The sequence below is a fragment of the Erithacus rubecula genome (assembly GCF_903797595.1).
Source record: "Erithacus rubecula genome assembly, chromosome: 3".
NCBI classification, from domain to species: Eukaryota; Metazoa; Chordata; class Aves; order Passeriformes; family Muscicapidae; genus Erithacus; species Erithacus rubecula.
Genome location: NC_136689.1, coordinates 119943519 through 119968421, shown reverse-complemented (window position 1 = coordinate 119968421; position 24903 = coordinate 119943519). Strand labels below are relative to the sequence as shown.

At 38.9% G+C, this 24903-nt stretch overlaps 1 protein-coding gene across 1 annotated transcript in view; it reads right to left on the bottom strand.

Moving 5' to 3' along the window:
- The window catches only part of STMN2 (stathmin 2), a 38280-nt gene that overhangs the window by 6480 nt on the left and 6897 nt on the right, over nucleotides 1-24903 (bottom strand). The window contains exons 2-3 of the mRNA XM_079300081.1: nucleotides 8008-8103; nucleotides 7283-7455 (exon numbers count right to left, since the gene is read on the bottom strand). Coding sequence (XP_079156207.1) covers nucleotides 7283-7455; nucleotides 8008-8103 — 269 coding nt within the window. The remainder of the gene's footprint in view (nucleotides 1-7282; nucleotides 7456-8007; nucleotides 8104-24903) is intronic.

Below are 24903 nucleotides of genomic sequence, written 5' to 3'. Positions count from 1 at the left end.
TTACATTATGTCTTTAATGGCACATTGTGATGAATTTTGAGAGAGGACAATCACCGGTACCCAGGACTGGTTTAAAATCAAGGAACCCCCTCCCTGCCACAAAACACCCACAGGGCAGAGTCTCATTTAGCCTGATGTCCCTTCTCTCATGGCACTGCAGCCCAGCTGTCAGCCTGCCTGTTTCCTGGTGCTCAGACCATCCTGAAATCCCCTTACGACAATTCTGGAAGGCGGCTGCTGTGTGTTTGCACTGGATTGTCAAACGATTTTCTGTTTCCAACCCATTTGGCAAAAGAACTTGGCCACCCTGTCTGTTCAAAGTCTACTACACATCCAGAAATGGGTAAATGAATGACCATGGATACCCAGGGGAGCTGGGATTAATAGACTCCCTTTCTTGTTTGTCTTGGCTTTTAAATGGCTGTGTTTGGACTCATACAGCTCCACAATGATGCAGGATTCCAATACACATAGGAAGTTTTTATTTTCAACACTGTTTTAAGTGCTGGAAAGGATATTTTCCAATCTTTGATAGTTCCAACATAGTTGTAAAAGCTTATAGTGCTCCTTATACAGATGTAGTGAGAAAATGGGATGAAAGATAAAGAAGACTAATAAGGAGAGAAAAATATGAAATGGTGGAGAATACAAAAAGCAATATTCAAAGGGGAATATTAAAAAACTTCTTAAATATATCAAGGCATAGCCAATGCAACTCCAGCTGCAGCATCTAATGTTGCATCATAGAATCAAAGAATCATAGACTGTCTTGGACTGTGCAAAACTCCATCCTTGGAGAAAAATCTCTTACAAGACTCTTTAAGGTACTGAAAGGCTGCAAAATAATGTGGAGAAACAAAAACGTTTATTTGTTAATATTTAAATATAGAGGAACAAAATACTGGAGAATATTCCTGGCACAGATACCTTTGCTCCAACAAACATACTGATGCGTTAAAAGTGCAGGGAAACTCCTGTGATGTTCATGTCTTATTTTGAAGGGATCATGTGCATCTTCAGTTTCCAGAGATGAGTGGTTCAAAAGGAACCCCACATCTGTTACCTAGCTGGTCAGAGATAGATGCAGACTACTAAACACTCACATCATGAGCAAAATTAGTTATGAAAACTGGCTTTGGAGATAGAGTATTAATTATTACTCACAGGAAGAAAATTCTCCTTATCTGAGTAAGAGATGCTTTATTTTCTCACATCCATCTCTGTTTGACAGATATATCCAAATATTGAAGTAATTTATATGGAGATAAAAGTAATCCTTCATTGCTCTTTAACAAGAAATGGGTTCAGACAACTGCTTTAAGCTGGGAATTTCAGCTTGAATGCATTCAGCCTCAGACACCTTACTCACTAGGGTGTCTGAGACACACTACCAGTCATGAGTGCTCCTCTTTCACAACACATTTGTCTACTGATTGGGTTATTTTACAATACAGTTGTTCAGAAGAAGTGCAGTAACATTGGTATTCCTCAGTAGAGTGTGTATCTGAGAGATATTATTAATGGAGCAGATTGTGAAGACAGGAAGAAAGGCACCGATATTTTCAGGGGAAGGAACTGAGGCTGGGATTTTTCCATGTAAAAGTATGGGAATGGTCTCAAATTAGACTTCTCTCAGAAATACCCATGTGGCAGGAGAGTCAGATACATATGATCTGTAGCTATAGGTGCAGCTCTCCTTCTAGTGAAGCTAGATGATGAAAAATTTTGCTTAAATTTAGATGAGGATCTCCTATTAAAATTTATTTTTGCATCATCTGTCGAAAACTTTTGGGATGTGGAGTAGAAGAAAAAAAAAAGAGCCCATTGATGTTGTGATTCAAGAAAACTCAGTTTCTCTTCCTCAACTGCCACAAAATTTCTGCTGTCACAGCTGTGACCTGTGGGGGTGAACAAGGCATGTTGGGGACATGCAAGAAGTACCACCTGAGCCCTCTGCCCTCCTGGCCTGCTGCAGGTTGAGGTTTGGCATTACTAGGTTAATGAAGCTCAATGTCAAATAGTTTTATGGCTGTTCATTAGTGGCAGAGCCCATGGCAGAGAGGGGAGAGAATCTTTGCCAGCATTGGATGTGTGCTCGTGGCTCCACGTGCTCCAAGACAGACATTGGTGCATAACACCAAATCCTGTCCTTGTTGGGAGCAAACATCTCCCTACAGGGACATATTCCATAGGCTAATGTGTGTTTTTGAGTGAGGAACTGTCCTAGGTTGCAGTACAGGATGTGACCAAAAGTATGAATTCTATCACCATCTGATAAAACCAGGTGGGACAGTAATCTTCATCTTTTCCATAACCCATCCTTCCTCCAGGGAGGTATCTTCTGTTAATGGGCCATTAAGTCCCACTGTATGACTGAAATTATATCATCCCACAGGGAGATGCTCCAGCCAGGGGGAGGAGCCAAGCCTTTCCTACCTAGATAAAAACTGAGATTTTGGACACCAAAGCAGCCTTTTCCCACCGGATTCCAGAGGAAAGCTGGACCTTCCCACACCATCCCTGAACCTTCAGAGGAAAACTGCACCTTCTACAGGAGCACTGCTTCAGCTGAACCACATCTGCCACTGCAGGGGGACTGTAGCTGGCATTTAATGGGACTGCTGCCAACACCCTGACTGACTGACAGGGTGTCAGGTTGTATTCTGACTCTGTCAGTGTTCTGGGATTACTCTTTGTAATACCGTATTTCTATTTTAATTTTCCTAGTAAAGAACTGTTATTTCTCATATCTTTCCCTAAAAGCCCCTTAATTTCAAAATTATAATAATTTGGAGGGAGAGGGTTTACATTCTCCATTTCAAAGAGAGGCTTCTGCCTTTTCTAGCAGACACTGTCCTTCAAACCAAGACAGGAGTTGTGAAGTTTCTTGGAGTTTTGGCTACCTTTGGTTACTTAGGCGTGAACCACTGTGTACAGACACACAATGGTGTAAATCAAAATGTGACAGAAACACCTGTTTCTAGTGCTGATTACACCTATTACTGGGATCTCTACATGGAAAAGTGCTCCATGCTCCATTACTTTTCCACAGAAGCACAGCTAAGGGCCAGCAGCAATAGAAAGGGAGATCAATGGGTGGGCAAGGAGAAATATGTCTTAAGCACTGCCTATCCTCATTGCCATCCTTCTCACCTTAAAAATTTGGTGGGAAAGGGTAGCAGACATGAGATGGAAGAAGAAAGCTTGACTTTGGACAAGGAAGGTGCACATCCCTTCTCCCCCTGTCACCTGGAGCAGCAGTTTTGTAGGAGCTGTGCAATCTCCAGGGAGGAACACTCGTCCCCCAGCTCTGCCACCTTCCCTGTTGGCAAAGCCCTTCTGCCTCAGCCTCCTGCACAGGGCAGCAAAGCAGGGCTGGCCAGAGCAGAGATGGATTAGAGTGTCAGGAGCTGCCTCTGGGCAGGCTGTGGGGTGGCTCAAAGGGGCATGAGCTGGATGCTGAAGCCCAGCACTGATGGTCCAGGCGCTGGCAGAGGAGCCCAGCCCAGGCTGCATGGAGGGCTTGTCTTTTGGCACTTCATTGCAACACCATTAAAACCCCATGAAGCTTCAAGTCTGAAGCCAACAGAATGAAAGTTCAAAAAAAAATTTACTGTTTTCCTGCATTCTTTGTCACACTAAGCTCTAGGAATAAGCTTGATTCAGTTTACAAATCCATTAAAAGGATTTAATTGCATACAGTTTCTCTCCTATAATCCAAAGTCTAGTAGAAATGCACATCCCTTTAGTGTTTCTTTTTCTTATGCTAGTAAGTAAATTGAACATGGGCAATAGAAACATATAATTTGACATGTGCCCCTTGAAATCTGTACACCACTAATAATAACAGCTGAACATTCAAAGCCAATGGGTAAAAATTGATAAGTATTAAATACTCTGTAAGAAAAACTTCTGCTGCATGCAATGTCAAAATGCTCTAATTTCTTTACTGAGAAGCACGAAAAGATCTTATCCACCAAGGTAGGAAAATTTAGCACACATATGCCAAAACAAAAAAAAAAAAGGATAATAATGACTTGCTGTGGAGAGGAGTCTATAAATGGAAAGAACAAATCTGTAACTAGACTAAATGGGCTTTGTTGTGTAATGCAAAAAATTAAAATGCCTCAGGTGAAATTCCCTGAGAGTGTGAGGTCATGACTGTCAAGTGAGGTAGAGAAAAAAGGGAAGAAAAGGAAAGAGAAGTCTTATAAAAACTTACAAGGAAATGAACAAGAATAACAAACTGGAAGAAGCCTAAGCAGGGATTGCTGAAATGGATGTATTGCTCTAGATGTTCTCATGAGTTTGAAAATTTATTAATGAACACTGCCTAATTAACAGAGCAGAACCTACTTCCTAAGCAGTGTAAAATTCATTAGTGATTTTTTTTTTCCAAAAAGGCAACTCTCATCCATTAGTTATACTTGATTTTAATTAGAACTGTGCTGGAAGGAAATGATCTAGAATGGCCATGCCTGACAACTTTGTACATAGATTGAAAAGTATGATAGTAACAGTCATGCTGGCTTTTAGAAAAAGTCTTCCTGGTCTGTCTAGCAGCAGAATGTGGAAGAAGATGCTGAGGAAAACTGTAGATGAAGTTAGGAAAATCTCTCTAGCTTTCATCAGTCAGCAAGTTCACAATTTTCTGAGTCACAAGTTCCATTCACATAAATTCCTACAAGGGAATGCTCTACAATTTTGTTATTATATTTTTGAACTAAATAATATTTCAATAACCTCTAAACAGTTTGTGATAACAAATATAATTTGAATAAACAATACATGAAAAGATGATTTCTTTTTGAAATTGCTGTCTGATGATTTCCTTGAGTGTTTTGTCCCCTTTGGATTGTGTGAAATAGAATCTAATTGTTCCTATTAATCTTCTCATTATCATTCATGACTTTGTAGACTTCTACCTTATCTTACATCTGCTGTCTCTTTCCAAGCTGAAAAGTGGACTGTTTAATTTATCTTCTTATGGAAGATTTCCTGTTCCTCTAATTGCTTTTTTATCCTTCTCTGTACTATGCTCATTTTTAGGGCAAAAAGTAAGTCCATAGTTGAGATGTGAGAACACCAGGGATTTTAACAGTGATGTAAAGAAACATTTTTCTCTGTTCCCAGCAATTTTTGCTGCAATGTTAATGTGGAGGATCTTGTCTATTAAAATAACTCAGTTATATGTTCATTCAAAATGAATACAGTACCAAGGGGAAGAAATGGCAGGTGTCTCTATTACTATCACTGATTACCTATCTATTGCATAATAAGTTTTTCTTTGGAAAGAAATGAACAGTAATGAAATCAATGGAATTAAATCTCTGAAACATTCAATTTGTATTTTCCACCAAGTTATCAGGCATTTTAATTGCTGCCATTTCATTCTGTTTCTTTATCTTTACTTGAACATTTTTACTTGGCACAGAGGAACTTCATGGACTGAGTTTTTTTGGAATATCAACTTGGGTGAGTGAGACCTCACCCTTCTCAGCAGGTGCTGGTGCAAATGGAAACTCCTTTGAAATACAGTCATGTCCTCTCACTGAGATGAATGCTTTGGCAGAAATATTTGTTTGAAAGAAGCAATAGTGCTAATGAGTGTGTGCTAGAATCACAGAGGCTTTGTTAGCAAGCCAGCAAAAATGACAAAAGTAGCAGCACTGCAGTTCTCATCTAGATGAATTGTTCAAATTAGTGAGGTCCAGAACAGTCAGGTTTCACTGCAAATCCAAACTGAGTGCCAGGTTTTAAAGACCTGTCAGAAATCCAGATCTACTGACTTCAGCATAACTAACCACACACCAGAGTAATCATTCCCTTGAGGTTCTTGGCAGTCACCCTGATCTGGTCTGACAGGAATAAAAGAGAATGGAATTGCTTTTCCTGGATCTGATCCATGTGCTATCTGTGGCACAGATGCTGTCCCTGAACTTCTGTATACGTTTTTGACAACATCAGGATAAGTTCTGTTATCAGCAGTTTCAGCAAGAAATCCCATTGTTTAAAATATAAATAAAAGGCTTAAGAGACATATAAGCTTGTTTAATTTTCAGAAACCCTCTACCAGGGACTCCAGGAGCAGGTAGAAGAGGGTTCCTATTTGACTGTGCAGGCTGATTTGCCACAAAAGAACACTGATCTCCTCAGTGAAGGACACAGAAAGTCCTAAGATCCTAAAGCTTTTGTGTCTCTCCTTTTGTGTGTTAGCAAAAAATCCATTAATTAACCAGAACTATTTATTACCAATTTTGATTTTTCTGTGGTCATTGCAGCCAGTCATGACTTTTCTGAAATGGTGCAATGCAGCATAAATGCTGGGCATGTGTAGAACACTGATAATTTCCAGACTGGCAATTCAGGCTGGCTATGGTGAGTGTCTCATTGTCATCTTCTGACTTATCTGATCTGGAGTTTGTCTTTTTCTCTTCGTAAAAAGAAAAGGCAACCTGATCCAGCTCTGACAGAGAAAATGAAGACCTCTTCAAAATGTCAGTCATGATGAAAGCCAAATAAGCATTTGATGGGTATTTCCAGCTGCCTTTGTGCCAACCTTTGTTGGTTGTAAAAAAAAAAAGGTGTAACAACTCTTCCAAATGCTATGTGACAAACTTAATGATTATGAAACAGAGCTTTGCTATTATGGGAAAGACCAGAAAGAGGGGAAGACTTAGTCTGTGAAAAACCCTAGAAGGCCATTTTCCATCACTACTGAAACTGTTAGAAATGCCTTTTAGTATCTGTGCTATTCTAGTATCTTCATTCAAGTGTGTGTGAATGATCCCAAACTCACTCTATTCAGAGTGTTCCTCTGTATTGCATAAATAAGATATTTTAGCTGCCTTATGCAGACCCTGTATTTCCATGAACACTACAAAGAGTCGGGATCAGGTAGCCCAGAGAGCATCTGCTTGAATCCATCTCTTAAACCCAGACACAGTAATTGAACTGGTTTTGAGCAACTATTACAGATGCCCTGAATGAACCACTTAATTATGTTCCCAGAGTAAACAAGTGCATTTGAGTCCACTTGGCCCCTGTCTGAAGCAGTGTCTATTTTGTGATGTGTGCTTCCCCATCACTGAAACTAGTGAGGCCTGTTTGCAAGCTGCTGAAAGAAAATGAACTCATTAATTTCTATAAACACACTGATGATGTAGGCTACCATGAGTCAGTGATGACAATGGCAAACACACAAATGGACAGGAAACTCAACTGCTATTCTGTACATTAAATCATGTCTCATTACAGGCATTTGTTTTTTAATAAAAGATACCTTTCTCCTCTCCTCTGCAGCCTCCAGCTTTTTCTGGATCTCCTCAAGAGAGAGTTCTTTCTTCTTTGGAGAAGCTAAAGTTCGTGGTGCCTCTGAGACTGGAGATGGCGGCTTTAGGATCAGTTCAAATGCCTGGCCTGAGGCACGTTTGTTGATTTGTTTCACTTCCATGTCTGCACAACAAGGTGGGAAATTGTAAGTCCTTCAACACACCAGCAGTATTGAGGGGAGAAGCAGCAGTAATATCAGAGTAGGATCACAAGCACAGACAAATGATTTAGCATCTTTGCCTTGGGCATTTTAAATGCAATGGCAGATTATGGGCTGAAAACTGTTCTCAGGAGTATATTCCATTTAATCTGTAATAGTTTAATTATACCTTAATCTCATAAAGATAAAAATTTACATCAATTTTGGAAGCTTATTGGGGTTCTGTGCCATTTCACACCCCCTGTGAGCAGTGTCCAAGCTGATTAATTTTTTAAGCGTGCTTTCATCTTTTCTTCATTTTCTTGGGAATTATGCCAGCTATGAAGAGCTGTAATTCTCAGATGGGGACTAAGGAACGAGCAGCTCAGTATGAGAGGGCTAGTGCTAGTTGTTAAATTGTTAAATCGGCAAAATACTCACCACCCAACACTATGGACTAGGAGGTGAACTGAGGGGTTTCCCAGCATTAGCACATCTCCTGACCTGCAGGATGATTTCCAGCAAACAGCACTCACCATCATATTTGTAGATGTTCATGTTGCGAGGTTCCGGGTAAAAACAGGAGCAGATCAGCGAGAGCATGGACAGCTCCTTCATCTTTTCCTTGTAAGCTGAAAGGAGAGATCTTGTTAGCATGCCTCACTCCCCCAGCTCCTCCTGGGTGAATCACTATCTGACATGAGTGGCTGGGCACCACAAAACCTTCTCTATCACCCACCTGGCAGATTTCTCTAGAATATTTACTTTCACCTATTTCATCTCAACATTGAACCTTTATCAAATCACAAATGAGATCCTCAGAACTGCAGAGGTGGCTTCTGGTCCTCTACATGACCTCAGCCTCAGGCATAATGCAGTCCTCTCTGGTTTGCAGAAAGTGAATCTGGCTACCAGGAAATGCATTTAGCATTGGAAGAGTGCCATGGCTCCACTCTCCCCTGGCAGGTGGAGAGACATGCAGCTCTTACAATTTCTTTGATGTGTCCAAATGCAATTGAGAACAGCTAGGAAAAGCTGGCCATATATTGCCATAGGCAGATGCTAAAGACATTATCTTACAAATGAAATTGTCATCCAGAAAATTAAAAATAAAACAAAAAATGAAGATGCATTTATCAAATCATTTGCATAATGTCCTTGATATGCTTAACTATCTGAAACAAAGCTTTTCCTTCCCCACTCACTGGCCAAAATATGTGGCTTTCACACTCAGGCCTAGTCTGTATTACTTGATGCAATTTATACTCTTGTAATTTACCTATATGGTGCTATGTTTGCTGACATTATAATGCCCAAGTCATGAACAGAGGAGGCACTGGTCTAAAAATGGTGACACCAATACATAATCATCATGCAGTGTGCTGTGCTCACCCTTCCTGATTGCTTGTAAGAAAACAGTTTTGTACTCAGTCATTTGGCAAGCCAATGACAGAGCCCAGATTAGAGCTGGCTGTCCTGGGACAATACCCTGCCCACTGCCCACACTCCATAAGGCATGGATGTCAAGGCTGGGTGCTTCAAAATTCATCTTGGCACACACAAACCTCTGCTATTATCAAAATCATCTACAGAGACAGACACTCATTTGCTGCCAGCATGTGAAAACATAACTTAAAATATGTGTGACTCATAGTATTGTACTTAACAGATTAGACCAAATTAGCCCTTGCTGTTGCTAAAGGAAAATCAAATGGTCCATTGATCTTCAAACTGTGGATACCTATGACATTCTCTCATGGATGCTCTTGTGGTTTTTGATTTTGCTTTTCCTACTCAGAAAGAAACCTGAGATTGATGAGGGCTTGAGAGCCTTTGGGAGCTGCTCAGTATGGTGATATTTGAATAATCCATGGTTCAAGAAAAAAATTCTAGCTGCCAGTAAAGGATTAGTTAATTTAATTAAGCTTTGCACAAGGACATCTAATCATATACCTTGAATAACAGCTTTTCAGAAATCATTGGTAAAAGACAGGATTTGAGGTTAAGAGTGCACTGAAGACTTTGGTTTTTGTGAACACAAGATGTCACAGAAACTTGATTTTGACAAGGCTTTGGTTTGAAACCTAAGTACCAATTTGTAAAGAATAACTTGAAAATCTTCTGAAGAGAAAAATCATGTCCATCTGAGGTATGTTGAATTATGAATAATGATAAACATAATGAATTGTTCACTTGGACCTCCATCCATCAAGCACACAGGTGTGGTTTTCCAGACTTCTCTTTAAGGAGGGCTTGCCCAGCTGCCCATACCACTGGAATTACATCCTTCCCAGCAGCAAGGTTGGGGAGTGAGTGCACATCAAACCCTGGCAGATTGCTAAACATAGAGAAAATGGACACTGGGTTGTGTGTTAAAGACATAGCCATTGATGATACAGGCAGAATCTGGTATAAGATCTGCTGAATAACTGCTAAAATGTATACCTTGAAATACCCTTGTAGAAAAGGAATATAAAACAGCATCCTAAGAATCTTGCCTTTTGGGACCTTTGTAAATATTTTTACCTTTGCTTGACATTGAATATGTTTTGCTTCCTAGCAGCATTTAAAGTTATTAAAGAAAGGTGGTTTTTTTTTCCCCAGCTTGCCATCTGCAAAACACAGCAGGAGAAAGATAAGAACATTCTCAGCTGTCTTCAGTGCAATAGCTGCACTGAAAGCATGCTGGCAAAATCATTGTCTTAGTTCATTCTGGCCACTGGCAGAACTAGAATGACTTTCTATCCTTCACAAGAATCACTATTTTTTTAAAATTGATTTAGTCTGCATTTGCCCACACTGGTTTTCCTGTAGACAATGTCTGAGGGTGTCAAAGGACCTGAAGAGGCACACACCTCCTCTGGTGTCCAGCATCAACATTGTGATGGCACATTCCTCTTGATCAGGCTCAGCTCTGAGTACCAGGAGCCCTGCTTTGTTCAGCTCTCATGTGTTCCTTAGAACACATTAAAAAGTTGAAAGCAGTAATGTTAGTCCAGCTGGTGGTCTGATTAAATTGGCTGGCCCATGTCCCACAGATTAGTCAGGGAGGTAACTGTATTTTCCCAAATCCCAAGGGTTAGTGTTTTAGCAATGGAAGCCAGTTGTCTTGAGAAGTTTTAAGAAAGCAGCACACACAGAGCAGACAACCAAGAGCAGAGTATTTGTGCAATCTGCACAGGACCTCTTGTGTAACCTGCAAGAGGCACAAAAATTACCTGCCTCATTGTAGAGCTTTTCAAAACCCTTGAAGACAAGCAGTGATTGCAATGAAGTTTATTTTCCAAATGTGTTTCCAGTGGCTTGCTAATCATATCCCTCCTTGTGCAGTCATGTAGGCTACATACATATCATTCCATTAACTGTGCAAGTTAAATGAAGGAGACTAAATGATGGTAATGGCAATACTACAAAAGCTTTGATAGGGAAATTGCTAGGCAAGAACAATGTTGACAAAAGATGGCAACAGAATCTTCTTAGCTACATGCAGCAAGATGTAAATGTTTATATGCATTAAGAGCATTGATTTTTGCTAAAACCAGAAATGAATTCAATATTAGCATTTCTTGTAGTTTTGCTGTGAATAAGGTCTTAAATTCTGAAACTGTGTGATTGTTCCAGAACCTCATCTACCTTTTAAGAATAAACCCCTCATATTCAGAGTTGCAGAGAAAGCCTTAGAAATACTGTCAAATGCCCCTAAATTTTTGATAGCTTCAGAAAAGAATTAACTCAGATGGCTTTGAAACTCAAGAATGCATGATTGTCTTTTTCTGAACAAGTCCCAAATGTACCTTAATATTATTGTTTTAATCCAATCTCATTATTTTCTCAACATTCTGGCATTATTTTCAACAAACTGCTGGGTGAACATCCATGCTCTTCCTTTGTGGCTCTGCTTGCTGGTCCAGGTAAGATCTTCAGGGGCCTTTTAGGGGCTCCAATTCTACAATTGCATGAGCAAGAAGGGAAGGACAGCAGGACTAGATCTTTGGAGGGAAACAATTCTAAGGATTTCATGCCCATGTCGTATCATTTTGGGAATCTCTTCTTTAGGCTAGTCTGGGCTCATGGTCTGAACAACCATTAGAGCCTAGGGAATAGAAGACACACTCCTAATACACAACTTCCAGTTTCAACACCTATCAACTAAACTCATTTGTGCTCCCAGATTGCTCTGATGTGTGAACCAAAGCATGGTCAGCTGGGGGGTTTTGATGATCCTCTTTGAAAATCCTCTACTGATCTCAAACAATATGTTTATTCAGATTTATCCTACATTTCTGTGCTAATGGTAGAAAAGTAGTCAATGCCAGTCCTGCTGCTCACTTGCCCAATGAATGAAGCTGCTCAGGCAGAGTGCTGAGGCTTAGAAGTCAGCAACCACTTATTTACTACTAGGAAGGTTAAGGAAAGCACTGCTAAACCCCTCCTGTCTGTTCTCATCTGTTATCCAATGGCTATAAGGAATTTTTTACAGTTTACACTGTAAAATAAAAATCTTTCCTGACTGATGGGCCATGGGCAATTTGGGTCACATTTTGTTCCTTGGCAAAGCACAGCTCAGACAGATTGCTGTGTCACAGCAGAGACCATTATTCATAAGCAAGACTATTTTTAACACATGAAGGGAGAGAGAAAAGTGTAAATGTTACTTATAATTAACATCTGATGAAAGCAAATGTGTTGATTATTTTTGCCTAACTGAATGTAGTCCACATATAAGAAATATATATTACACACTCATTAATATGTATAGATATTAATCAAATACATTAATATGTATGCATTAAGTATATTAATTTCTAATGTTATTGTATTTTGACATTTAAAGTATCACTTGCCAACTAGTTCTCAAAGTTCTGCACACCTGGAAGGAAAATGGAATTGACACATTGCCCATGGTCAGAATGTGCAACTCATAACACAGCTCAGCCCTGGGCTCCCTTGCCAGGAACCTACATGACAGTTGCATTTCTGAGCATGAACTGAAATTCTGCTTAGTTTTCTCCTCTGGAAGACACTGAACTATTAGGATGTAAGATTAAGCATGAATTGCAGATAGAGAACACTTATCACACCCATTCTTCATGTGGATTTCTGATGGATGTTATTGACAATGTGGTTTGTTACAAATGTCATTTTGGTAATGCTCCCTCTGGGGTGATAGAGCTCTTGGTTTGTCAGGGTAATGCTTTATGTAATATAATTTTGTGAACATCAACAGCCACACTCTGTTGACCAGTAATTCACTTTTTTTTTTTGTTAATCCATTTTAGTAATGTGCTGCATCTTTTTCTGCCAAACAAGACAACGTTATATAATCCCAACTGTGCTGTTTCCCCACAGCTGGTGGGGTATCTGAAGAAAGTTACATGATGAGTGCTGCTAAAGTGGTGGGCTGGTACTGGGACAAGCACATGGGACTGGCAGAATTAAAATTCAAGATGGGGCAGGAGTAGATTCTAGGTATCATTTAGTTTTTGCATGCCTGAGGTCTATCAGCTTGGGATTCACTTTAATTAACACTGGCCATTATTTAAGAGAGCTATTTTGCAGAAATCATGAAAGCTTACTTTTTAGTCTAGGGAGAGATTAGGACTACCAGGGAATGTTGGTCCCATTTAGATGTCTTCAGCTAAACAAATTAGATTGTCTTAGGACCAGCACATCTATCTTCTCTGTCAGGAAGCCTAAGGATGCTTATAGGTTTATGGAGTCACCAGTGATGAAGGAGCAAAAGCAGAAGTCCTTGTAGTAAATATATCTTATCCATCCCTAATGCTCAGCCATGAGTGACATCTCATTTTGGTGGTTCACGTAGGTGGGGCTTATTTTGTTAGTCTCTGAATGCAAAACACTGCTCACCAGAGTGTTAGGTTGAGTTCATCTCACAACATATAAATAACAAAAATAAAGTTGCTTTGCAGTTTAGAGACTCTTTAATGCCCTACAGTGCTCACCTGCTTCATTGCAGGGAAAGGTGGCACATGATTCCCACTCACCTGGGGCCATTCTTTGGGGACCAAGTCTTTAAAACTGCACTCTTAATATACTGCAATAAAGTTTAACATAGAGAGACGAATAGAGTTTTGGTTATGTCCCCTGTCCCTGATTTTTTAATATTTCTATATCTAGGCAATAGAATAAGCAGGTACTATGAAAAAGTAACTAGAAACAGAAAACAAGTTAAGAAAAAGAGTTGACCAGTGTGTTTCCTCTGTCAACCATGGCTCTAGAATTTCCTACAATATGCCTGGAAAACCTGAAAGGAAGAACTTGGGACAGCTTTAACCTGCCTTTGTGGCAACTGGGAGTTTGAAAAAAAGTTTTAGGCATTAATTTCTGTAATCTTGGGGAATTTTCCTGCATTTTGGCAGAAATCAATTTTGTTCTCTCCAACACAAGATCCTTTTAACAGAAGTCTTTAAAATGGCTTGGGAGGGAATCAAGCATTAGAGTTATCCATACAAGCACAGAGTGACCATGAAATCAGAGATCACTGTAGCATCAGTTCTTCAAAATACACACATAAAAAATGCAAACACCAGATCTAACCTTTGGCTTCTTATTAAGACTGCGTCAGATTGTACCAATGAACCCTGTCCTTGAGTGCAAGGCCTGGCATATCATTTCCACAGCACAATTTAGGTGACAGCTGAGGATCTGGCTGGAAAACCCATCCTGTGGAATACAGAAGAAGCTGTTTGCTTATGGAAAGAGTGTCCAGTAATGGTTTTCCTGAACCTCTGGTGCAGGGATACAAATGCATGCAAACATGCAGATTGCAGAGTGGCATAAGTGTCACTAAAAGTTGTTCCTAATTTTACAACCTAATCTATCACTGATCATGACTATGGCATTTTGGACTACTTCAGGTACCATGTCTGGGGTTTTCACTTACTGTGCATGGTTAGAGTCAAATGTCTTTGCTCACTTTATGATGTCAGAATGTTAAGATGTAAAGTTACTATTTTGTATTATTTCAATGTATGTAATTTTCACTGCTGAAACAATGAGAAAACCTATTTACTGACCCCTGACTATTACAGTCATCTGTGACACAAGTTAATAGGACTTATTTTTGAGCTAATGCAAGCCCATTTCCAAAATGAGATTTTGATATAAGGGGTTTTTTGAATTTGCAAAAACAACAACTTTGTCATGATTACTCAAATAAACACTGATGGAGATGCTTTGTTGCAGTCACATTGTGCTTTCTAGTCACCAAAATGAGCACACACACATTTCCTTCTAGTGTGGAAGGAACAGAGCAGCCGTGTGCCTGTTCAGAGCCTGTTGGTGCACTGGGGGCCTCCCCACACTGCCTGCTGGTGGAAACATGGGAACACAAGAAAGGAAAGCCATGGGCTAGCTCCTCCTTCAGCCCTGCAGAGCCTGCTCCACAGCAGTGGCAGAGCCAGATGTGCACTCTCTTCTGAGCCACGCCTTTCAGAGCCCGTGCATCACACTGGCACAAAGAGCCCTTGGCAGCTCAGCTCCAAAACTCCTCTGGGACTGAGGGGAAGGCAAAGGAGCCAGAGCTGATATAGAGAACTGTGGCCCTCTTGAAATCCATTTGAACTTAAGACAACTTCAACCAAGCTAAAAACAAAAATTTCAGAGATTGATTTTTTTTTCCCACAAAGGGAAAACACAGAATTCTTCAAGGTCTGGTTTGCCTTTACCATATTTCCTTCTACATCCCATCTGCTCTCCTCTGTGTAGGAAAGGATGTAAGTCACTAAAACAGATTTTGAAAACAATGCAGAGGATGAAGAGTGAAAAATGAACTACAGTAATCCTAAGACAGCTTTATTTTCTGCTGGCTAACTGAACATAACTGTTTAATTTTTGTGCAACCAGAGGTTCAAACCTGTTATTCAGATAATTTGGCAGGACACTGATGTTTAAGATGCTGACTTTACACTCTTCATAAGAGACCACCAGAGACACAGATAGTTTCTGATTATCACATAAATATGAAAGTCATGCAAACATCAAAATTTGAAAATTTTAAAAGCAGCCTCAGCCAGGAACATTCTGCTATCCACTGTCCTCTGTATTCATCATCAGCAAAAAAAACCTGTGGAAATTCAGCTATGGGATGATTTGAACCAAAGTAATTTTCCTGAATATGGAATGTATGGAAGAAGTGAATTGGCTTTCAGCAAGCATCAGGAGAAAGTAACCTTCCTATTTGGCTCACCTTACCTGCTTAAGAACTGTTGTTGGATTTGTTACACACCTGCACCTGGGGCAAACAGTTTCTTTTGAGTGGCATTGTAGCTAGCTTGGCTCTGTCATGCCTTACAGAAAAAAAATGTTTTACTTTTAGCTGACAACTCCTGCTAGAATACTAGTAAAATTCTCCATGTATTGTTTGGGGTTTGATTATATCACTAATTTTCCCATTCTCAAGAAAAATCCCTATCTCCTCATCTATCACTTAGAGTCTTATATGAATGATTTAAGAAACAAAACCTTGAGCTCTGGAGTTTTTGAATGGGTGGGTTTGCCTACCATGATTTAGAGCTCCTGGTGTGTAATGTATTTCCTTTGCATTGTATGCCTGAAGGGTTGTGACATACCCTTTCACCAGGACACAAAGACATTAATCTTTTTTACACTTCTGAGACAGAAATACATATAAAATGGTTACATATAAAATGGTGTGAAAAGCCAGATATTTCACTCCAAAGCTTCCATTAACATGGCTTTGAGGATCCCTCCTGTAGGCACCACTGAAGCATAATGTCCATCTACATGCAGACTGAAAAGCAGTGTTTTCAGGAGTCCTGATGCACACGTCTGAAGGCCAGGGATGCAGAAGGATTTTCAAAGACTCTTTTCAACACAACCACCTAGCCTATCAGGGCTGGCTGCTACCTCCTAGTACACTGTTAAGGTCATCTTGTCATCCCTTTGTGGGAGGATGTGGGGGCCCAGCTGAGATCTGTGCTACTTTCTGTAAAAATGTGTCAGATGCAAACACCCCATGCCAAAGAGCTTATGGTGTGAGAAAGACAGGCAAGGGATGCTGGGGGAAAAAATGACCCACAACATGTAAAATAAAAGCCTTGGGTCACAGACCTATTCTGTAGGAAGGCTTCTTGGGGAGCAGAGCTCTCCTGAATTCTGTATAAGTGACACCTCTCTGCAAGTGCTGCAGGCAATAAAGGTGCTGGCAGGTGAAACAGCCCCTTGAGGGAGGATGCAAATCAAATATGATGAGATAGAATTGCAGCAGTTTAGTCACACAGCCTTCTATGATCAAACAGCATCTTCCCAAGGTATGAATCACGCTGTGGGCTCTGTTCCACACAGACTGGGTTACTAGAGCAGAGTGGGAGAGAGTTGCCAGTATTACTTGTATCTCACTGAAGCTCACTGTCTCCATGTGTGTTTGGAACAGTGGCATTTATTCAGTAATTTATTTATTTAGTTTTCCTGGTGATGCCTTCAAAGGCTTCCACTGACTTGCATTTGCATCACTTTATCCCTTCATGTTGGCTTGACAAACTCTTCCTGGTCATGCATCACCTGGCCATGCACCACCACTGACACCCGACACTGAGTGTCAATTTATTCCAAGCCATCAGTTTCTTATCATGCATGCAGACCAATGACATAACCTTGCATATTGCCATTCTCCAGGATGGAAACAAGAAGTTTGCTTCCTGCTACTGTTTCTTTTCTTCTGGACACAGTGAATCCTTTCTGGACTTGTACCTGGCATTACATGATGGGATCCCTCCCATCACCTCCGTGCTGAGATTACAGTCAAATTGTTCATGCTGAGCTTCTCCAGAAAGCAGATTTTAGCAGGACTACCCACATGTTTTGAAAGCAAGCCATTGATACAGCATCAAGGAAAGGAATGGCCCAAAATGGTTCAGGGAAAGCAAACAACTAAGAAAGAAGGGGTAAGGAATGCAACTTTTTCTGTTTTCATCATTCAGCTGCTGTGGAGTATCTCAATCAAGGGAACAGAGACTGCTACAGAGACAGTTTCCATTAACAGACAGGCTAGTTCTTGCCATTTTTCTGGCTCAGATAGGCACAATGATTTTACCATTACTGTAGCTCTGATAAAAAATATGACATTTTTATAACTCATATAAGGTTTTTAAACACAACCTTCATTCACCTGTCCCATTCCAAAGTGCAGATACCTTTAATGTCTTCCAGTATTTTCAAAATTTTGCTTTGAACTGATGAAGGCCAAAATATTATTTTGTGTTTTGAGGCTCAGAACAATAAGCCAGATAAATTGCAAGGTGCCCTTTTTTTTTTCCTAGACAAAAAGAAAAAAAAGAAGCAGGGCAATCAGCTAAGTAGATACTTGTGTTTATATGATATGATATAAATGCAATTACGATTTCTTGTAGGGTTGAACTCTCAAGTTCCAGTAATTAAATGCATTCCTTGCTTGTTGAGTCATCACACTGAGTGAAAAACCTATTGCAGTAATTGTCAGACCATTAATATCAGAATCCATTTAAGAGAAAATATGCTGCTGTGAGGGCTATAGACATTATCTTTCAAAAGTAATCATTCCCTATAGACTAGAAAACACATTTTATAGGGTCTGAAAACCATATGTATAGAATCATAAATTAGATAGTTTATATATATGTGTATGCATAAGAAAGTATATATGTGTTTGCATATATACACATATATATTATATATGTATAAATATATACACATAAATATAAATATATATGTGTGTATATACGTATATATATATGTATATAAGGCTTCATTTGTGTAAGTTTATTGGTTGATTTTGAGCAATTCCCATGTATTTAATGTACTTAATCCTAAACCAAATCTGTGTAACTGCATCTTTATGCTACACAATCTTTCTTACTGGCTGCCATGACTACCGACTAAATGTCAAAATGCAAAAGACAATGAAAAGAGGCAGTCTGGAAAAAACAATTTACTTCTGGGTTTTGAATGGAATTTTTATTTTGTGAGACATTTTAAAATAAGAATGCCTCATCAGCTTGAATAAAGGCATTTTCTCTATAAAGTTTGCTTTCTGAACACAATTGCAAAATAATATATGTAAGTAAATTAATTACAAAGGAAGAATTCCAATCCTTGCAATAATACAGTGAGACACACATTACAGTTGTATTAATTAACTGTAGTATTTTAAATTTGAATGCCAGAGCAAAACAAGCTCCTAGTAAATAACTTCTGAGTTTCTGTATAGAACTGTTTGATATTAGATTTTGCCTGTCTGCATAACTCATAATTGTGGAAGATTTTGCTTTAAACCCTAGGAGACATGATAATGGAGACTGTGTTACTCTGATGCTTTACATTGTGTGGCTCAATCCCCCTTTTTCATAACAAAGACTATCAGAATGTAATGTTTTTATACAATTTTAAGTCTCTTCAGTGGGTTATATGTGGGAGTAAGGGGCAGTATTTAATTATGAGATATTACAAAGGACTAAATTTCTGCGTTTAGACAAATGTAAGCCCTAACTTAAAATAGTCTCCCTATGTGGGAAGCCTATCAAAAGCATATTTACCTTTGGAGAAATCCTTTGATTCAAAAATAATGTCTTCAGGTTTTGAAGGACTTTGTAAGCACTGCACAGAGCAAGCAAAAATAACAGCAACTCCCTCACCAACCATGCTGGTACAAAGCAGATTCTGTAAAACTCATCTTTTCACTTGGTGTTTTCTGCTAACTAGTGGGCAGCAGAATGACTAGGAGAAGTATCTTTTGGCAGGTCACCAAATCTAGAAACTGGGGCTAGTGTGGATATCTATTTTTACAACATTGAAAGGGATAAGGTAATTTTCTGTTACTCTTCTCCACAGTCCAAAAAAAGTACAAATGCCCAAGTGAGGTTTTGGATGATGGGTTCCTAAACCCATAACTGTCAGTGCTGAAGGATGAAGTGTAAGAACCAAAATAGGAATGGATACTGGGGAAGTGACTTTTTAAAAAAAAAAAAGTTTGCAGAAATAAATTCAGCATGTGTAGGTTGGTACCAAAAGTCTCACAAGGGAGAGTTTGAGGGTTTTTTTGTGGATTTTTGTGCTATTTAATCAACCTTTCTTTTAAACAATCTATGCAGTTATTACTGCTAATTATCAGATTTATACTTCTACTGTTGAACCCTGCCATGACTTTATGCAGACATTTGATTGCTTCCATAATGAAAATAATGATACCTCTCAACAGCATATAAAATCTATCATGATTGGGCATAGATTATAAATATTATTGAGTATGCTAGCCAGAAGATGTTTAAAATTGACAAGAAGAAAAAAAAAGAAAGATAAAGAATGACACCTCTTCTTGGAAACCACACTGACAGTGCAAAGAAATTAGTATATTATTCAGAATTGATTAAATTGGCTGAGAGGGAACATTTGCTGACAAAATACTTTTATTATAATTGATGGTACAATAAAACTAGAACAAGAGCCACTGCTTGCAGTGCAGTGACCTGTGTTTTAAGTAGCTTTGCTCAGATTTCATAATAGAAGCACCTTGATTATTGAAGATGTAAAATTAATGCATAAGTGTCTATGCTATAACAATTTATATGGACTTTTGGGAATGTGACTACTCTCAAGTCTCTTATGACCCATCTCTCTGCTTAATCTTTTTCTTCTCATTATCTCTTTTATTGTTTTTCAATTTAGTGGTATTTTTCCCATCCTGAAATATTACTGAAAATTTCTGGAGTACATTTGCTCTGTCAGTCTATCTCTCTCTCTGCAGCTACGTGTCTCTGTCTCTATTTTTTCTGCAATGCCAATCTCCACTGAGAAGAAAACCTTGATGAATTCAGAGACACTGCTCTGCCACTAAATTAACCACATGAGGAGCTGACCCCTGCAGAGATGCTCCACTGATTGTTGGTGTAAGGGTGTTTGTCTCATTTAGAAAAAAAAAATGATGCTGCAATAGCAAGATTTTTAGGGCACTGTGCACTAGCATTAACGATCTGTCATTAGCAGAAAATCAGAACTTCTTTGTTGTTCAGCCTGTCCTTTGTAACAGACATCAAACTTCCAGAACTGGATTGTCCATTGAATTTCTAATATCTTCTAAAACTAGCAGGATTTAGGCACCCCCAAATTTGTAATAAAGTTGTCAATTTGTAACAGCCTGTTCTGTCTCTTTCATTATATGAACAAATTCCTTTTCCAGTATAAAAAGAAGTTTTCTTTTTCTGAATAATAAAATTTTCCTGCTTTTTAAAGTGTAGCTGGCTCTTACATGAATTTTTAAAATAATAAAGGAGATATTTCCTCCTAAGTTGATGCTTTGGGAGAGTTAAAGGGGGAAAATAGGTTCATCAGATGTAAATCAACGTGAGTCTACTTCACCCACAGATTTCCACTGGTTTACTATCTAATTCTTCCAAGACTGCTGTTCCTGGCCTTTGCACATCTCAGCCACTTAAATGTGCAACACTATCAGCCATTGCTATTTCCCACCTTGTGCCACTTTGTTTATTCCACTGCATTAGAAATATGTCCTTCCACTGAACATCACATTGTTAAACTGCATTTGGTCTACAATTTGGTCTTCAGTTTTCTTGGCTGGAAGGCTGCTTTGTGCTGAATTTTGGAGAAGCTTTTAGCTAAAAGCATTTTACTATTTCTGTGAAGATGACTGGGGAAAAATACATGTGGGTAAACTAAGCAAGTGGTTATTGCAGTTGTTTGAAAGGTTCTAGTGCTTTGTGCTAGGGAATCATTCATTTGAAAATGTGGCCAGGCCTGGCCATGGAATAAGTCAATGAAATATTAGATTTCAGCCTTGAGTCTTGCCTGAGAGATACAAATCCAAGCTTTACAGCCAGTTTCTCTCAAGCCACTTTGTGCTGGATTCTGATTCACATGGGCTGAGAGTGATGTTATGGACCAGAAGAGCACTCAAAACTAGAAAAAAAAAAGAGGAAACAACTATCTTGCAGTCTCAATTCCTCCCCTTCTGGCCTCACAGAAGTGTGAAGGACTACAGGAATGAAGCAGCTGTGTGAAGGGATGAGAGCTGAATCTGCATTATGGAAGTAACTGCCAAGAGCAGAAAAAAATAAAATAAAATAAAATAAAATAAAATAAAATAAAATAAAATAAAATAAAATAAAATAAAATAAAATAAAATAAAATAAAATAAAATAAAATAAAATAAAATAAAATAAAATAAAATAAAATAAAATAAAATAAATAAAGGAAAACCAAGCAGGTAAGGTCAGTCAGGGAAAAGGAAGACTGAAATTGAAACTGGATCAAGAATGAGGGTAACACTTGACCAACTAGATAGTTAAACTAGGTTGAGAAAATCAGGAAAAATATACCAAGGAAATGGATGAGACTGGAAATCAGTAGGTCATGGGGATGAAGTAAACAGCAAAGTGATTAGGAAAGTAGATTGTTCACAAGAACATTGAAAACATCTCAAATATAAATTTTCCTAACTGCTATCTCAGACTTTCCCCTACATGCAAATAACATTAGAAGACTATAAAAATAGTAGAGTTGCACTTCAGGGACAGACTGGAGTCTATCTTATATAATATTTTGTTTACACAATACTTTTTCTTATTTTTTTTTAATCTTGGAAATTCTATTTGTATAAGTGCAGAGAAGTGTACTAAATATGATTTTGTAGCCTTCATATTGTAGATTACCTGTTTGAATTATCTAAATTCCATTTTACTGCATGGGTTCAGTATTTGTTCTTTTTGCAATTTTTACCCTTGACAGACCTGTTCACATCTTTGTGCAGATACCAGGATGCCAGCAGAGATGAGACCTCCAGAACTGGCAAACTATGTAAATTGGTAATTACAATTTTGCAGAGGACTTGAAAGTACCTCTGCCATGTTTATTCCTGTTTTTCAGGCCTCTCACAACAAGATGATGAAACACTTTACACTGTTAATCAAATGCAGTGTGATTCTCTAAGATATTTCTCTTTCTAATGTATCACTGCAAAAAAGAAAATGAATGCACTTCAAAATGGAGTAACTCAAATTGTCAATGCAGCTTAAAATAATAACCTTTTCTCAATAAGTCATTATTGATATTTTACTTGGAAAATGATATTTAGACTTAAAACATCATTTCCCAGCAAGAAGTTATTTGCTTTGAGAACAAGTGGTTTGTTGACAAATATATTATATTGAAAGCCCCCTAACTGCAGTCTCAACAGCATCAAAAAGTATCTCAGCACACAGAAAAGATATCAGCTTGGAAATAGCTTTTTATATTACAGCTACTTAATAAACACCAGCACCTGGAGACAAAGAAGGTATATTCAAGTGATATAAACATGACTTGAGTGACATTAGCCACTCTTTATTTTCATATGAATAAACTGAGCAACAAATATATCAAAATAGCTAATGGACTAATAAAATGGGTTACAGAAGTGACTTTCACTTCCAAAAATGTTTTTGAAAGATTATAGATATTGATTAATGCATTTGTTTTAAGATTTCCTAGGTAGATGCAACATTTCTTACAGCTCCATTCAGGTAACTGGAGGATTTGCAGTACAAAAATACTAGTAAACCAAAAACTGTAATTTTTGCTCCACTTCTATACAGCAAATTTGCTAAAATTTTTTTGTGCATCTTTGACATGGCTGTGGTCTCCACAGTCTTTTGAAAAAGGAAAAATAATAACTGTGATGATATTAGTCACTTCAGGGAGCTCTGCCAATGAAATGGCATCTAGAGTCATCCTACTGGAAACCAGAGGATGAATTTAAACATGTATATATGAGGAATATTAGTCCAAAAGAACAATTTGTGTTTTCAGCAATTTTGAAAGCATCAAAAATAGCATCAAGATCAAAAGTTATAGCTACTTAGTGACTAGTGAACATATTCAAATGTAAAAACCTTTGCATTAAAAGATACTTCATCTCCCTTCAGGTAGAGTGTACTTTAGCTTAGGGTAAATTCTCAATTTGTAGAACTCTATGCCTTCAGTAGCATAAAATGCACACATCATTATTTTTTCTTTACCTAAGAAATTCCCTAAGGATTAAAAAAAGTACCTTAATAGCACAGAGTGCTAATACAGCTTTAGGAGGTGAGTTGTTCTGTTTCTTAATCTGATCAGTATGGATTTTGGCAACTTCTATAACATCAGAGCATGGTTACACATTTCCATGCAGTATGGAGCATAACCTCACATCCCAGCTCTGAGGTAAGTACCCAAGATTATCCCCATCTTAAAGAGGAGAAAGTCAGGTCATAAAATGATTAACCTACAAATCCAATAAAGGAACTAGGCACCTAAAATGATGCTTAAGAAAGCTCAGGTTTTTAAATTGAAAACCTGGATCCTATAAATTTCTACACAGATTAAGAGAGGTCATGAGAATACAGAAAAACACAATTTGTGCTTTTTAAATTGGTGTACATTGTAGGGTGCTAAACTTAGGACAAGCAAGGATAGCTCAGACTTGAAATTATTCCCACTAACATTGGGAATTGCAGGTTGTTCCAGCTCACAGGCAGTCCTCTGAAGAAATCTGTGCAGCCCATTTCCTGGGAGCATGTGGCACACAGAGGTAGCACAGGGTTCTTCATAAACAAGCCACAATTTTCTTCTAAAATGCAGCTGAATAGGAACTCTGCTGTCTGTCATTCCTGCCCAATGGAGCAATTGCCTACAGTGACACCTTTGGCTGGGAAACACCAGAGCTGGGGTCAGATTCCCAAAATTTCCATTCAAGACAAAGCATCCCAACTGTCACCCAAAGGAACTCAGGTTCTGTTTTCTGCAAAATCTAGTGATGCTCCTGGGATGCCCAGCTCCTAGGTGTAAGTCATGCTCCCTCCTGTGTGCTGTCTGCATGATGTTCTTCCTATGGAGTGTGGAATGAAGACAGCCTGGTGGCTCTGGTGTTCTGTGGGGAGGAGGACACACAGGGACAAGTGCCACCACATCCCAGGGCCACACCTGGAGGCCAACCACCAGCTGCTTGCCTCAGGGGCAGGAGTGCACCCATCGCCACATCTTTTTCTCCACCCACCACCATGGAAGAGACAGCCAGGGCTTCTCTCAGGCTGTGTGTGAAGTGTCCAAGGGACAGCTGAACTTTTCACCATTCCTCCCTGCATTTTCCTCTGGGTCACTGAATTATGAGAGCATTCACTCTGGGCAGACATTGACCATAGCCAGAGGTGCTGAGCTCTCCCTGAGTGCTGTGGAGGTACAGCTATGCCTGTATCCCACCACAGGTGCTTCACTAACCCTGTCCTAATTCACCTCTCTAAACTAATCTACCTGCTTAGGGCAAAGTTGGTGAAAAACTCCTAACAATCCTGCTTTGTCATTTTGTCTGTGAAGGATCACAACTTCTCCACACAGTAATTGCTACAACAGTGATAGGTTTTGTGCATTTGAATGAATGCATAAATCAT